The 13,091-nt window shown below is 35.3% G+C and overlaps 1 protein-coding gene across 1 annotated transcript; it reads left to right on the forward strand.

Moving 5' to 3' along the window:
• Window positions 1–992: 992 nt before the first annotated feature.
• Window positions 993–8,666, forward strand: LOC147286013 (ARM repeat superfamily protein). Its single transcript, XM_086242581.1, has 8 exons — window positions 993–2,159; window positions 2,884–2,968; window positions 3,638–3,734; window positions 3,876–3,939; window positions 4,034–4,090; window positions 5,932–5,969; window positions 6,071–6,152; window positions 8,037–8,666. Exons 1-8 carry the CDS (start codon window positions 1,089–1,091, stop codon window positions 8,124–8,126), a joined length of 1,584 nt encoding a protein of 527 aa, XP_086098707.1. The 5' UTR covers window positions 993–1,088; the 3' UTR covers window positions 8,127–8,666.
• The last annotated feature ends 4,425 nt before the right edge of the window (window positions 8,667–13,091 follow it).

Genomic DNA, 13,091 nt, shown 5'->3' on the forward strand with positions numbered 1-13,091 from the left:
TGAATGGCGTTGCGCCACGTGGCACCGCGTCAGCCTTTTTCCATTTCTTTTTATTTTCTTTTTTTTTCCTATTTTCTCAAACTTCGTTAAAGCATCAAAAATAGCTCGTGACTCCAAATAATTCCCCAAAAAATCCTACGGACTCGCAGTGATTAGTACTAATTTCCTGTAGCGTCAAAACTGTAGCGTCAAAACAATAAATTGATCTCCAACAAAATTAAGAAAAATCCAACACCAATGAATTTAATTCTCAAAAATATAATCCAACTTGATAATCACCAAAATTACACTCAAGAGTTCTAGAGCTCCACTCTAAACCTCTATTGGTACAAGTTAGTTACTCAAAACAAAGGAAACTCCATTCCATTTAAGAAAATCTTAAGTTTCTAAAAACAAAAAAAATTCGAAAACACGTGTCGAAACACGATTGGATTGCAAAAATTCAGGGTGTTACACATTGCATAACTTTATTAGAATACAATCAAGGGGTGATAGAATGTTTCATTAATACCAAACTAAAGTCCTTAATGTGGTAGATGAAGAAAGCTCGGGGGTAAGTCAAGAAGGGGCAAACATGGCCTTGAATGAGGAAAATCAAATGAGTGATATTATAGATCACATAGCTGGGGCTATGTGGCCACACTATGTTAATAACCGGTCTTAGAATTTGTATTAAATTGAACTTTTTGTTATCTTAGATGTTTGAATGATTTTTGAATTTGTGCTATGAAATTTTGTTATCAGTCTTAGATTATGGACCTTGTGTATAGAGTCTCAGGTCTTGAGTCTCGGATCCAGGATCCCGGGCCCCAGTTCTCAGATCTCAGGTCTCGAGGGTTGGGTATTGAGTCCAAAATTTGCCTTTAGAAATTTGGGTTCTTTGGGCTCGCTTGTCTTTGGGCTTCCCCTTTGGGCTCATTCAATATATTACCTTTATTACCGACCCAAATAAAATAAAAAAAAGGAAAGAGAAGTGTAATTTGGCAAAAGCAATTATCTAGCACGAAGAGCTCTCCATTCATTGAAACTCCAGAGAAGAAGGTCCTTGACGGAGGTAGTGCAGCACAGTGTAATCTTGGAAGAAATCCATGGAGATAGTTGACGCTCGGAATCACGATGCGAAACGCCAACGGTACGACGCCGTTCCGAACGGCAACACCAATAACGGCATCGACCTGTCGCTCTTGGAGGCGGTAGAGAAATCCCAAAACGCAGTGGAAGCGCTCGACCTCCGAACCCTAAAGAAGCTGGTGCTCTCGTTCGAACGGCATCTCAAGGACAACATCGGCGCCCGTCTCAAATACCCGGACCAACCCGACCGCTTCGCCGACTCCGAAATCGAGCTCCACGAAGACCTCCAGAAGCTCAAGGTCCTCGCCGGCGCTCCCGAGCTTTACCCGGAGCTCGTTAACCTCAATGCCGTCCCTTCCATTCTCAACCTCCTCGGCCACGACAACACCGACATCGCCATTGACGTCGTCCAGTTGCTCCAGGACCTGACCGACGAGGACGTTCTCGACGAGACCCACGACGAACCCGCTCGAGTTCTCGTCGACGCCCTCGTCGACAACAATGTCCTGGAGCTGCTGGTCCAGAATCTGCACCGGTTGTCGGACTCGGACCCCGACGAGATGGCCGCCGTGTACAGCACTCTCGCAACGATCGAGAATCTGGTAGAGGTGAAACCCGCGGTGGCCGATTTGGTTTGCGAGAGGACGAAGCTGCTCAAGTGGTTAATGGGGAAGATTAAGGTGAGGGAGTTCGATAGCAACAAGCAGTACGCGTCGGAGATATTGGCGATTCTTCTGCAGAGTAGCGTGGGGAATCAGAAAAGGTTGGGGCAGATGAATGGCGTGGATGTGTTGCTTCAGGCGGTGGCCATGTACAAGTCCAAGGACCCCAAGACCGACGACGAAGCCGAGATGTTGGAGAACCTGTTTGACTGTTTGTGCTGTTTGCTGATGCCCTTGGAGAACAAGGAGAGGTTTGTGAAGGCTGAAGGGGTGGAGTTGATGATTATTATCATGAAGCAGAAGAAGTCGGCTTATGGCTCGGCTATAAGGGCGCTTGATTTCGCCATGACCAAGTACCCTCCGGCTTGCGAAAGGTTCATTGATGTTTTGGGGTTGAAGACGGCCTTTGCGGCCTTTATGGGTAAGGCAAGTACTGCATTCCATTTTCTTTTATTTATCTGTGGGTAAATACTGCATTCGCTTTCCTATTCAACCCTACTAATGTCTATCAGTTTGAATAGAGATATTGATGATGAGGTAGAAGCCTAGGCATTATGTAGAAATATGTGATCTCTGTCTTGCTGTACAATGTACTATTTTCGAAATTATTTGCCTGTTTTATTACACAGTTCGGGAAGAGCTTTAATTGTGGTGTGATTTTTGGATTCAAGATTTCAAACCAGCTTATAGAGACACACACAGACAGATAGAGAAGATAGCAATAAGATGTGAATAAGGAAACATAACAAATCTGGTATAATGTATTATTGGGCACCTATATGATCATTTAACAGTGTAGCTCACTTCTTAGAAACTGCAGAACTGCAGGCCCTAAACCAATCGTTTAAATTTTTTGTAGTAAGATTCTACCCATACCACAAAGTAATCGATTCTGATTGACTACAAAGTATCCTTTTGACACATGTTATCATCATTTGTAAGCAGTACGTCTGAATGTAGAGAGGACTTAAACAGCAATAACAGGTACACTCATGAACCAAGACATGGTTCAATGTTCTCTGGCAGGCGTCTTAAAACGTATTAAGATCTTTTGTGGCAGGAAGTAATTTCATGCTAAAGTTTGTGTGGATTAACTAAGCAGTTAGTTTGTCTAATTAAATGGTAATATTTTGCATTTTATTTTGTGAAGATTCCTATTAATAAGAAGAACAAGAAAGAGCGTTATCACGAAGAGTTGGAGGAGCGCATTGTGTCGCTAATTGCATCATTATTTGGTAAGCAGGCAAGTGAAGTTGTAATGATTATGTGAATGTTCTTTGCTTTTATGAGTCGCAGCCCTTTTCTGTTTTTACCTTAGTATTTTTAATAACCTGAATTATTCTCTTTTGACCATTTTTTAGTATATTTCTTCAACTTGAGTCATTTCTCATACCCCATTTCTTACCGTTGACATCTTGTGGACCCTGTAATTAATAGTGAAAAATAGAAGATGATGTGCGATCTTTATGTTTAAGCTCATACCATTGGTTGTAGGGTGTTTTTCCTTGGTTGTTAGTTTTGATGTCCTTGTTTATGTAGATTGAGGGTTATTTCTCTTATGGACTGCTGGTCCACTTTTGATTGTACTCTGTTTTCCTATTTATACAAGTTTCTAGTGTCCTATAAAAACAAATAAAAAAAAGGCTATCCCATAGTGATAAAATTTATGTTCTTGGGATATACATAAAGAGGGTTTTATATTCTGAAATTACTCATTAAGATGTGGGTCAAAAGCTTAAACTGATAAAATCTTTAAGATGATACCCACATTCCTTGTAAAGTAAATTCTATTGTAATTTTTTCCACTTAATCCAATGAATGTGGATCATCAATTTTTTTATATTCTAACATTAATCTTTAAGATGATACTTTCAACTGATATTTACAAAAAAATCTCATCTCAGGTGGAATTCTAAGGGGTTCTAGACGGGAGAGATTGTTAAGTAAGTTTGTGGAAAATGAGTGTGAAAAGATAGACCGGCTTATGGAACTTTATTTGAGGTGGGTTTTGCTTATTTTGTTTCTTTATTTCTTGCAAAGCATTTAAAAAGAAAAATAATGGAACTCAATATTATTCGAAGGCTCACGCTTTTCATCACAATAAGTGATATTTTTTATTTTTTAATGTTATTTATACTTCAGATATTCAGATAGAGTTAAAGCAGAAACTGAACGGATGGACCAGCTTGAACTTGAAGATTTAGAGGTTGCTTTCTTATTTAGTTTTCAGTATTCAGTGCTGTTCAGATCCTTTGAATTACATTATTTTCACTTACAAGTGGTTTTCTTACACTTTGCAGATGGATGAAGAGCAAAAATACAACCGGAAGCTAGAATCTGGACTTTATACCCTTCAGGTTTGTTTTTTATTGTGACGGTTCTCCTATCACCAGTGAGATTTTACCATGGACATTCTTCATTTTGGATGGACTAATGCAATTCTTTAGCATGCTTTATTTGGGTTGTGCTATAAAGTTATCCAGGACTGAAGTGGGTCTTATTAACTTAGCAGGAGGGAAGGGGAGAACAAGTATATCATTTGAACTAAACTTGTTTTGGAAAATTGAAAATATGTTGTCTAAGGATACAAAAAAGAATGTGCAGTCCTCTCTCATATTAGCATAGCAGGTGATACAAAACAAAAAATGGTGTAAAAGAGGACCATCAGAAGAAATAATAATAAATAAAGGTTGTAAAAACAATTTGGTTCATTCAAATGCGTTTGAAATTATTTATATTGAGGCTGAAAATCTAAGAAATTTCTGTTCATGGAATCTGAATTTTAATGTTGAGGTCTATTAATTTCCTTTCAATTTCTTTAAAGTTTTACTCGTTGTTAAGATGTTATAACAATTAGTCACACCTATTTTTCTTGAAAATATGTATAAAGTTCTCAAATGCTAGCACTTTTTCTTTCAATAGACAGAAGAGAATTTATATTTAGGCATTATAAACAAATGTCAAATATTGGGGAAAATAAGTAGTGTCTCTTGGGGTGTCTAATATGCCAATTTTTTGGTTAGAGACCTTGGAGTCATTTAAATAGGGAAATTGTTCTCCTGGAGACAAATGTTTTAATGAGTATCATGCATCCGCCACAATACCACTAACATAATGATCACCACCCTACTATTGCCATTACTACTACTAATGCTATCAATGTCATATTTTTAATTAAACAACTATGTAATATGTATACATTCTAGTCCAATATGATCATACACTACCATGGGTTTAGAGAGAATTAAGGTGGAGCTTTTGTCTTACACGGTTACACTGTACCAAACTAAAAATAATAAATCCTATTTAATCTGGTCAGTTATATCCGGCATGCTACATGTTGTCGTAATTGTTTCCAACCTTTAACTTGCACATATGTCATTGTAGACATCTTTCAGAATGTGTCCTTTGTCGTTCAGTGTCCTGGACCTGACTAATCCCTAAATTCAAGAGATGAGAAATGAGAATACACCTATGTTTTATGGCTTTTTGGACATACAACATAAAATGTGCATATTGTTCATGTATTCATGTTTTATTTATTCATGGGAACAACGTAAAAGAATTTATTAATGAAAACAATAGCTTCACATGATTTCTTTGGAAAATGTGCAGCATCCTCAAGTTCGATTATCTAAATAAGTGTCAAACACTGGGGGAAATTAATGTGTCTCTTGGTGTGTCTAAATGCCAAATTTTGACTTAAGAGTCCTTGTGATCATAGTAATGGTTTCTCTTTAGGAGACACAAGCATTTTCACTAGTGTTATGTTCTCAACAGAATTAGCTTTTTCATTTTTTAACTTAAACCTACCATCTTAAAATAGTGTTTTAATATGGAGAAACTTAACTCCATCTTCTTAAAAGATAGCAGTAGGAGGTGCCAATTTATAGAGAGATGCTTCATAAAGGTCTAAGGGATTTCATCTTGAGGAAATTTCTTAAAGCTACAGTTTAAGAATTGTTTCAAGCAATGGCTTTGAATTATGTTCTGTATTATATCTTTGCCACTGTCAAACTTAGTATGCAACTTCAGGCGCATCTGTGATTTTAGCTTTGTATAAAATTTTAGTGTTTGATCATTAACTTGCATATGAGATCTTTATTGATATTGTCAGTGTCAGATATCTTATAGCTTTATTATTTTGAAGTTTCATTATCTTTTTGGCTCTTAACCCTCTTTATTTACCATCTTGCAGTTGGTTGCTGTTATTCTGGGGCATCTTTGGTGCTCGGAGTAAGTTTTTACTTGCAATTTTCATGAATGAGCTGTATTTCTAGGCTTTGGCTTGAGCTGGTATTCAATATATATTTTGATCCTTCTATTTTCGTTTGCAGGAACCTTCAAATGAGAGCAAGAATTGAACTGCTACTCAAGCAGCAAAAACTGACCAAGAAGGATGTTAAGGATATACTTCAGGTATATATGCTTGATGCCTGCTATAATTTCAAAATTTCCAATAGATTTTGTAGTAGAATTTATCGTCATTTAAAAAAAAAAAAAACTTTTTATGCAATGTTTGTATCTTGGATGTATAACTTGAAAGGTGGTAATACTTTAAAATCTGATTGTAACGTTATACTTGGGTGCCAGTGCCACAGCAAGTGGTAGCATTTGATGCAGCTTTGGGGGGATCTCTTGCAATGCTTGCAAAGTATTTTTTTGTGAGAAACAATTAGCACTGGGCAATGGCCTTCTATAAAGATTGAATCTGACTAGAATCAGGTGTTTAGTACAACAATTGATTGTGAGATTTGTTCTCTGTACATTGGTTTGTACAAGCCTAGAATTTGAAGTCTTGTTGGCTTTAGATATCCTACAATAAGCTCCAACAGGAATATAAATATCGGCAGAAACTTTCTGTTGTGGTTGACAGATAAAGATATAGACCTATAGTCCATGAATGGGTAATTTAGTAGGGTAATTTTTTATTGTGAGAGTTGTTTGCCATTGGTTTGTGCAAGCCTAGAATTTGAAGTCTTGTTGGCTCCAACAGGGATATAATTATCAGCAGAAACTTTCTGTTGTGGTTGACAGATAAAGATATAGACCTATAGTCTATGAAGGGGTAATTTAGTAGGGGCTGCACAAGTAGATATTCAGTTGTTTAGTTCCTGAAATAAGAGCACTACTGTGCATTTTTCTTATGCTTACTGCTTTCTTGGAATTGGAATTGTTCACATAGGCTTGTAGTGTTGTCTAGTCTTGAGTAAATCAAATTTCAAGACTGATGTGATAGACTTGGTCATTTGTCTAATACTTTAAATTTTTTTTTTTCTTTCTCCCAGTCTTCTGTTTAATCCTTTTAATGTTAAGTTTCATTGCATTTGGCATACATTGTTTTTGATTGATGGCATTTTGGTAACCAATGTTCCAAAACATTAGACCAAACATAAAAAAAGGGAAAAATCAAATTTTTGAAGGGGTATGTTGGATTTGGACATAATTTCTCTCATCTATGTAGCTTCATTATTTTGTCGTTATTCCTGCATATTATTGGCTTCTCCTTTTCAACATTGCTTAAGTTTACCATGTAGGCATTGGGCATTGCAATTTGCTGTGCATGGTGTCTAGATCATACTGGCAAACACAGTGAGAGCAGTGCCATATGCATTGGGCATTTTCAAGGAATGGCATTCCTAGTTCAAATGGGCTTATCTTCTTGTCTACTCTTGAATCCTTTTACCTTGACTGCTATAGATGGGAATTCCACCCCCCGGGAGAGGCTTTTATTGTTTTAAAATGAGTCAAACAAGGCAGTTGGATGGTCCTATTTGAGAATTAGATTACTAAGAAGTTTGCGTTCCTACACGTGGATTGAATACTGGATGTGTTTTTGAGAACTGTTATCATTGTTTGTTAGCCATTTCATAAAGCAGAAAATGCTTCTAAAAGCTGCTCTGAATACAGTGCAATTTCTTGAACTTCTGACTTGCATCTTGTCTGAAGCAGAAAATTCTCTTCATTAGTTTTAGCAGTATAACACATTCGCTTTCAAATGTCATTAACACAGTAGCAGTATTGCACATTTTTAGCTTAGATCATTGAAGATCTGCGGCATTCTTTCTAATGTTTAATGTCATGATTATCTTCTAAATATTGAAGATTTTATTTCTAAAAAGGGCTTTAAGTCTGCTAATGATCTAAATATTTGTTTTTAGAAATAATGTTAAATGATATAATGAACTTAAAACTTTTTTGGGGCATGTTTTTTGCCCTTGGTGTTATAAGCTTGTACTAATCATTTAAATATTCTATAAGTGCTCTATTACAGAGCTGTTGCTTGCTTTTTGTAAACCACAGGAATATCACGATAACATTGGTGATTTGGATGGTCCCGAAGAAAAAGAGCGAGCGCAGACAAGGATTCAAAAGTTCATCTCAGCGCTTTGATTGTTTGAATGACTTGTAAGGCTCTATTGCGCTAAGTAGAAGTAGTTGAGAACTGCAGATGTTGTATGTTTTGCAGTGTACAACATTTTTTGAGTAAGGTTTGATGCTGTTAAAGTAGAACCATTGGAAAATCATAGAAGTGGTTGAGAAATGCTGAAGTTGGTGCATATTTGAAAACTGGTAATATTGATTTAGTTTCTTGATGTAAAAATGGAACTTGCTTGACTCTGTAAAAGAATACAGGATTCTGTAAAAGCATCATTCTCTTTGCATGGAGAATTTCAATGAACCTGCCGAAGCAAGATGAATAGTGTATTAAAGCTTCAGCCATTGTTGCTCCACTATAGGTTGTTGTAGTCTTAAAAGTGTAATCACGTCTTGCCAAATTTTGGAAACTAATTTCTGAGCCAACAAATATAATGACTTGGAATTTGGTTACCAGTCTAGGGTTTGGGTTGTGCCTTGTGTGATTTAATTGCTCGTCCGTGTGGACGGTGTTAAAGTCACATAAAATAATCTGTCCTCTTCTTGGGGTTTGGCATATATAATGACTTGGAATTTGAACATTTCTCTCCCATACAATGAAAGTTAGTGAATGCAAGCCCATGTGAAAGTTTGATTGGTATTTAGTTTAGGAAAATGAAAGTAGTAGTCCTAATGGATGCATTTTGAAGTGGAAGTCCTGACTCTCTGATACCTATGTTGGAATCTTTTTTCTCTAATTTTCCCTAAACAAAAACCAAAGTTGGGCACATTGATTTTCCAAATTTACAAGGCCAAGTTATAAAACATCATGTTTGTGCAACGAACCAATCCATTCAAGCCCATTAAACCTAGCGGCCAAAAAAAAAAAAACCATTAAACCTAAGCCATTTTCAGAAGCCTACACTGAAGGACGTCAATTCCCAAACTTTAAGAAATCAATTTCACAACTTTTCATTTTTAGTATTTTTTATTTTTTCTAATGCTTTAGGGTTCTAATCTGACATGGAGGTTCAATCCTCTTAAAATTTTAATCATATAAAGCTATGAGATGAAATTGTGTATGACGTGTACTAATTGATAATCTGAGAATTTCATTTCTAAAGAAGAAACTACATCCTCGTTTATAATACCGGCAAACCAATTTGGACTGTTCTCAAACCAAACAAGACAAGGCAAATTAACCTAATAAGCATGTGCTATACAGAGTTACAAACACAAGGTCGATTGACACAACATTTGCTGAAAATGACAAGGTAAAGCCTTAATGTTGTCAAAAAGCACCACATAAGTAACAAAACACAAGTCCTGATCCTGCAGCACTAGACCCACCTCTTGGGCATGTAGCTCCAAGTCCCAAATCAAGAGCAAACCATAGTCCAAAGCTTGCTGCAATTAAAGATATGGTACACATGTATAAAAATATATGGTAACCAACTAATTATTGGGTTAGAAGTCTTAAAATGAACACAAACTTAGGCCAATTTTTCAAAATTTTCATTTTCATTCTATAATATTAAGAAAATTTTAAGTTTGAATGTCACTCCTCCATATAAAAAAACAAAAGGGCAATATTTAGCATTCATCAGTGTAAGCAAAGCATAAAGGCTAATTACAGTGCCACCCTAAACTATTTAATTTTGACACTATACCCTAGAGACTAAATATTTAACACCCCCCCCCCCCCCCCCTCCACTCAATTTTGTTTAAACACTTTACTCCAAAATAGTTTAAAAATCAATGGGTGCCGCTATTCGGACCTAACTTTTTTATTTCTATCCCCAACACTTTAATAAAAATATAATTTCTAATTATACCCTAATGTAAATTGACATTTAAGGACTTAAAAATTTAATTAAATTAACTTGAACTTATTTCCAGCATTTCTCAATACTCAACATCAATTCTCCACTCGCATCGTCACTCAACTCTCTATCAAAACTCTAAACACACTATAACACTCTCCATATTGATGCAAACAAGTTTAATATTGATGAATGAATGGTTAAATTGTGGTTTGAGAGTCTTTAAATGAAGTATTTTATCATTTATTTGAGTTTTAATAAACTAAGTTCTTATTTTAAAAAATTAAAATCACAACATGTTCGGCACACTAGATACGAACATGTTATGAGTCGTTCGGCAATAAAGAACCGAACATAGTGTTGTCCATTCGGCCATAGACTACCGAACACCTCTAAAACATTTAGAAAAAAGGTGTTCGGTGGTTGCCAACCGAACATCCTTCTACCCGTTCGGTTGTGCGTCGTAGAACATCTTTCTACATGTTCGGTTGTTTTCCGCCGAACATCCTTATACTTATTCAGTTAATCAGTGCCGAACAAAATCCGAAAAATATAATTTCAAAACTCTCTTCTTTATGTTCAAGTTCAACATTAAACAACTAGGATTCAAACTATTGCAATCGAAAAATAATTTTTTTGATGTAGAGGGCAATAGGTGGTGGGCGGTGAGGTATTGGTGTTGGGTATAAAGAGTAGAAATATGTTAAGTTTGTTTATTGGATTTTAGTAAGGGTATTTTTGGAAAACATGTTGGGTGTCAAATAAGTTTTTAAACTTTTTAAATTGAAGGTGGGTGTAAAGAGTGTGTTGGGGCTACAGAAAAAAGTTGGGTCCAAATAGCAGCACCCAAAATCAATTTTTCCATTGATTATTCATACTTTACCCCAACAATAACATGTAGCACCACATTGTCATCATGTGGCCTGTTTTAGAATCTGAATCCTCTAATAATCTCTTGTGTGCTAATTTCATACTAATCAATTAAAATACATCGTTCTTTCAATATATAAGCACGTCTTGTATTTTATTTTTACAACAGATTTAGCAAGTAAGAAGGAAGAAATGTTTTATTTACATAGAGGAGGAAAAATAATGTAGTTTTAATTGATTAATATTTGATTTTCATACAAGGATTAGTAGACGTTCAAATCCCCATTTTCGTATTCTGATTCTTATTTTCAACTTCAATTGATGATTTCCAAGGAAGCCAAATTTTTATAGACGTGGACATGCCACATCAATTATTTTCAACTTTTTAGCTTTTTATTTTATTAAACTTTAAAACGTAGAAACATTTTACTTTTCAATTTTTCATGCCTTTTCCCATTCCACCTTATAGCCCAGCCCTCATACTTCTGAATTCTCCCATTCCCCGTAGCCTCCTGAAAACTTATCTCATTTAGGAGATCATGACTGCTTTCTTTCCTCTTGCAATTGTTAATTGTTGTACTCGGCCCACAAGAAACCTCTCTCACTAAGAAAACATTTTTATTTTTTTGGTCCAAAAAAATAAAAAAAACATTCACTACGAATCCTCTCTCACTAAGAAAACATTCACAAGTTGGAAGCAATAGGCACGGGCCGACCATCTATCTTTCCTTTAGTTTTCCTCTCCTTTCCACGTTCCTAGCCTTTATCTAATGCACTCCTCTAGTGATTGTACTAGGACAAATCTTTAAGATTTTTTTACATTTTATTCACTTGAACTTTGAGCTTAATCTCAGTTTACCATTTAAAAATTTGTTGTAATGTACCATCTCTGACTTATTTTTTTTAAACTTTTGTTAAAACTAAGAGTGTTTTGGTCTTTTTCAAATTTTTATTGTTAGAAAAAAAAATGGTTTTTTTACACTTAACATGTTTTGACACAATAAAAACTGACTTGAAAAGACTAAAACACCATTATTTTTAACAAAAGTTTAGACAAAATGAGCCATAGGTGGTATATTACATCAAATTTTTAATTCATATGGTAAATTGACACAATTTTTTTTTAGATGGTGAAGTGAGATTGAGCTCAAAGTTCAGGTGAGTAAAGTGTAATAAAACCAATCTTTTCTCAAATGATTGATAATATCCAGCACATCCCTAAACACCATTTTACCCTAAGTTATTAGGGTTTCATCTTCAATCATATGCACCTTTTCTATTACATATGGGGGTCGCCTCAAATGTTCGATGAAATTACTCAACAAAAGCGAGAGGGTAGATGTTGGAAATTTTGACCAATTACAAACCCATAATTGATATACCTTGGAATATTATGGGACTATGAGCTAATTATGGGATTATGTTTTGACTAACCTAGTTATGTTATTTTGAATTAGTTAGCCTTTGATTGTGTAAATAGGAGGATTTTTTTTTTAATAGGGGGAGGGGGGTCGAACTTGGGTGCAAAGGCTGTAATACTATGCCCCTTCAAAGTAGGCTAATCCAATAACTGCGTGTAAGTAGGAGTTGATTAGGTTATTAGACAAGATTTAAATTTAATTCCTAGTATAGTATTGACAGTATTGTTACTACTACTATAAATTCTTTCAAAATGAAGAAGAATAAAAACTTAGAATAAACTCTTCTGAGATGAAGAAGAATAAAAACTTAGAATAAATTCTTCCAAGATGAAGAAGAATAAAAACTTAGAAAAGGTTTCTTGACATAAGATATAAATTCTTAGAATAAAAACTTAGAATAAATTCTTCCAAGATTGAAGGCTTCTAACTTCTGAGAGTCTTAGGGCCCGTTTGATTCAAGTTTTGGAGGTCTGGGAATGAGAAATAAATTTCATTCTCATAGTAAGTATAGAGAAGGGAAATCAATTCCTGGTCTAACGGAATCTAATGCCCTTATTGGGGGGAAATGAAACAGCAATGAAATTGCTTTCTCTCCTCTTGGGAAAATATTTATTGCTTCTTTTTGGACAAATACCCTGCTATTATTTCAAAATAAATAATAGATGAGAGTACAATTAAAAAATTGACCAAACACAATATTTATTGCTTCCAATTCCTAGTTTAGAGGGCTGCTATTTGCACACTTTTTTTTTTCTTTTTGCACACCTTTTTGTAAAAAAAAAAATTAAAAATCAAAGGAAAAGACATATCTCTCCTTCTCACACCCAAAAACCAACTCCATTTTCTCTCTTTTGCACACCCCATCACTAGACCAAAAAAAAACATAC

This window comes from Dryas octopetala, chromosome 4 (genome assembly GCF_963921425.1).
Source record: "Dryas octopetala chromosome 4, drDryOcto1.1, whole genome shotgun sequence".
Taxonomy (NCBI): domain Eukaryota; kingdom Viridiplantae; phylum Streptophyta; class Magnoliopsida; order Rosales; family Rosaceae; genus Dryas; species Dryas octopetala.

Bases quoted from the DNA above. Each gene is read 5' to 3' on its own strand.
- LOC147286013 (XM_086242581.1), top strand. From the start codon at position 1,089: ATGGAGATAGTTGACGCTCGGAATCACGATGCGAAACGCCAACGGTAC. The intron at 3,735-3,875 runs GTGGGTTTTGCT...TTTATACTTCAG, and splicing joins CTTATGGAACTTTATTTGAG to ATATTCAGATAGAGTTAAAG. The intron at 4,091-5,931 runs GTTTGTTTTTTA...ACCATCTTGCAG, and splicing joins CTGGACTTTATACCCTTCAG to TTGGTTGCTGTTATTCTGGG.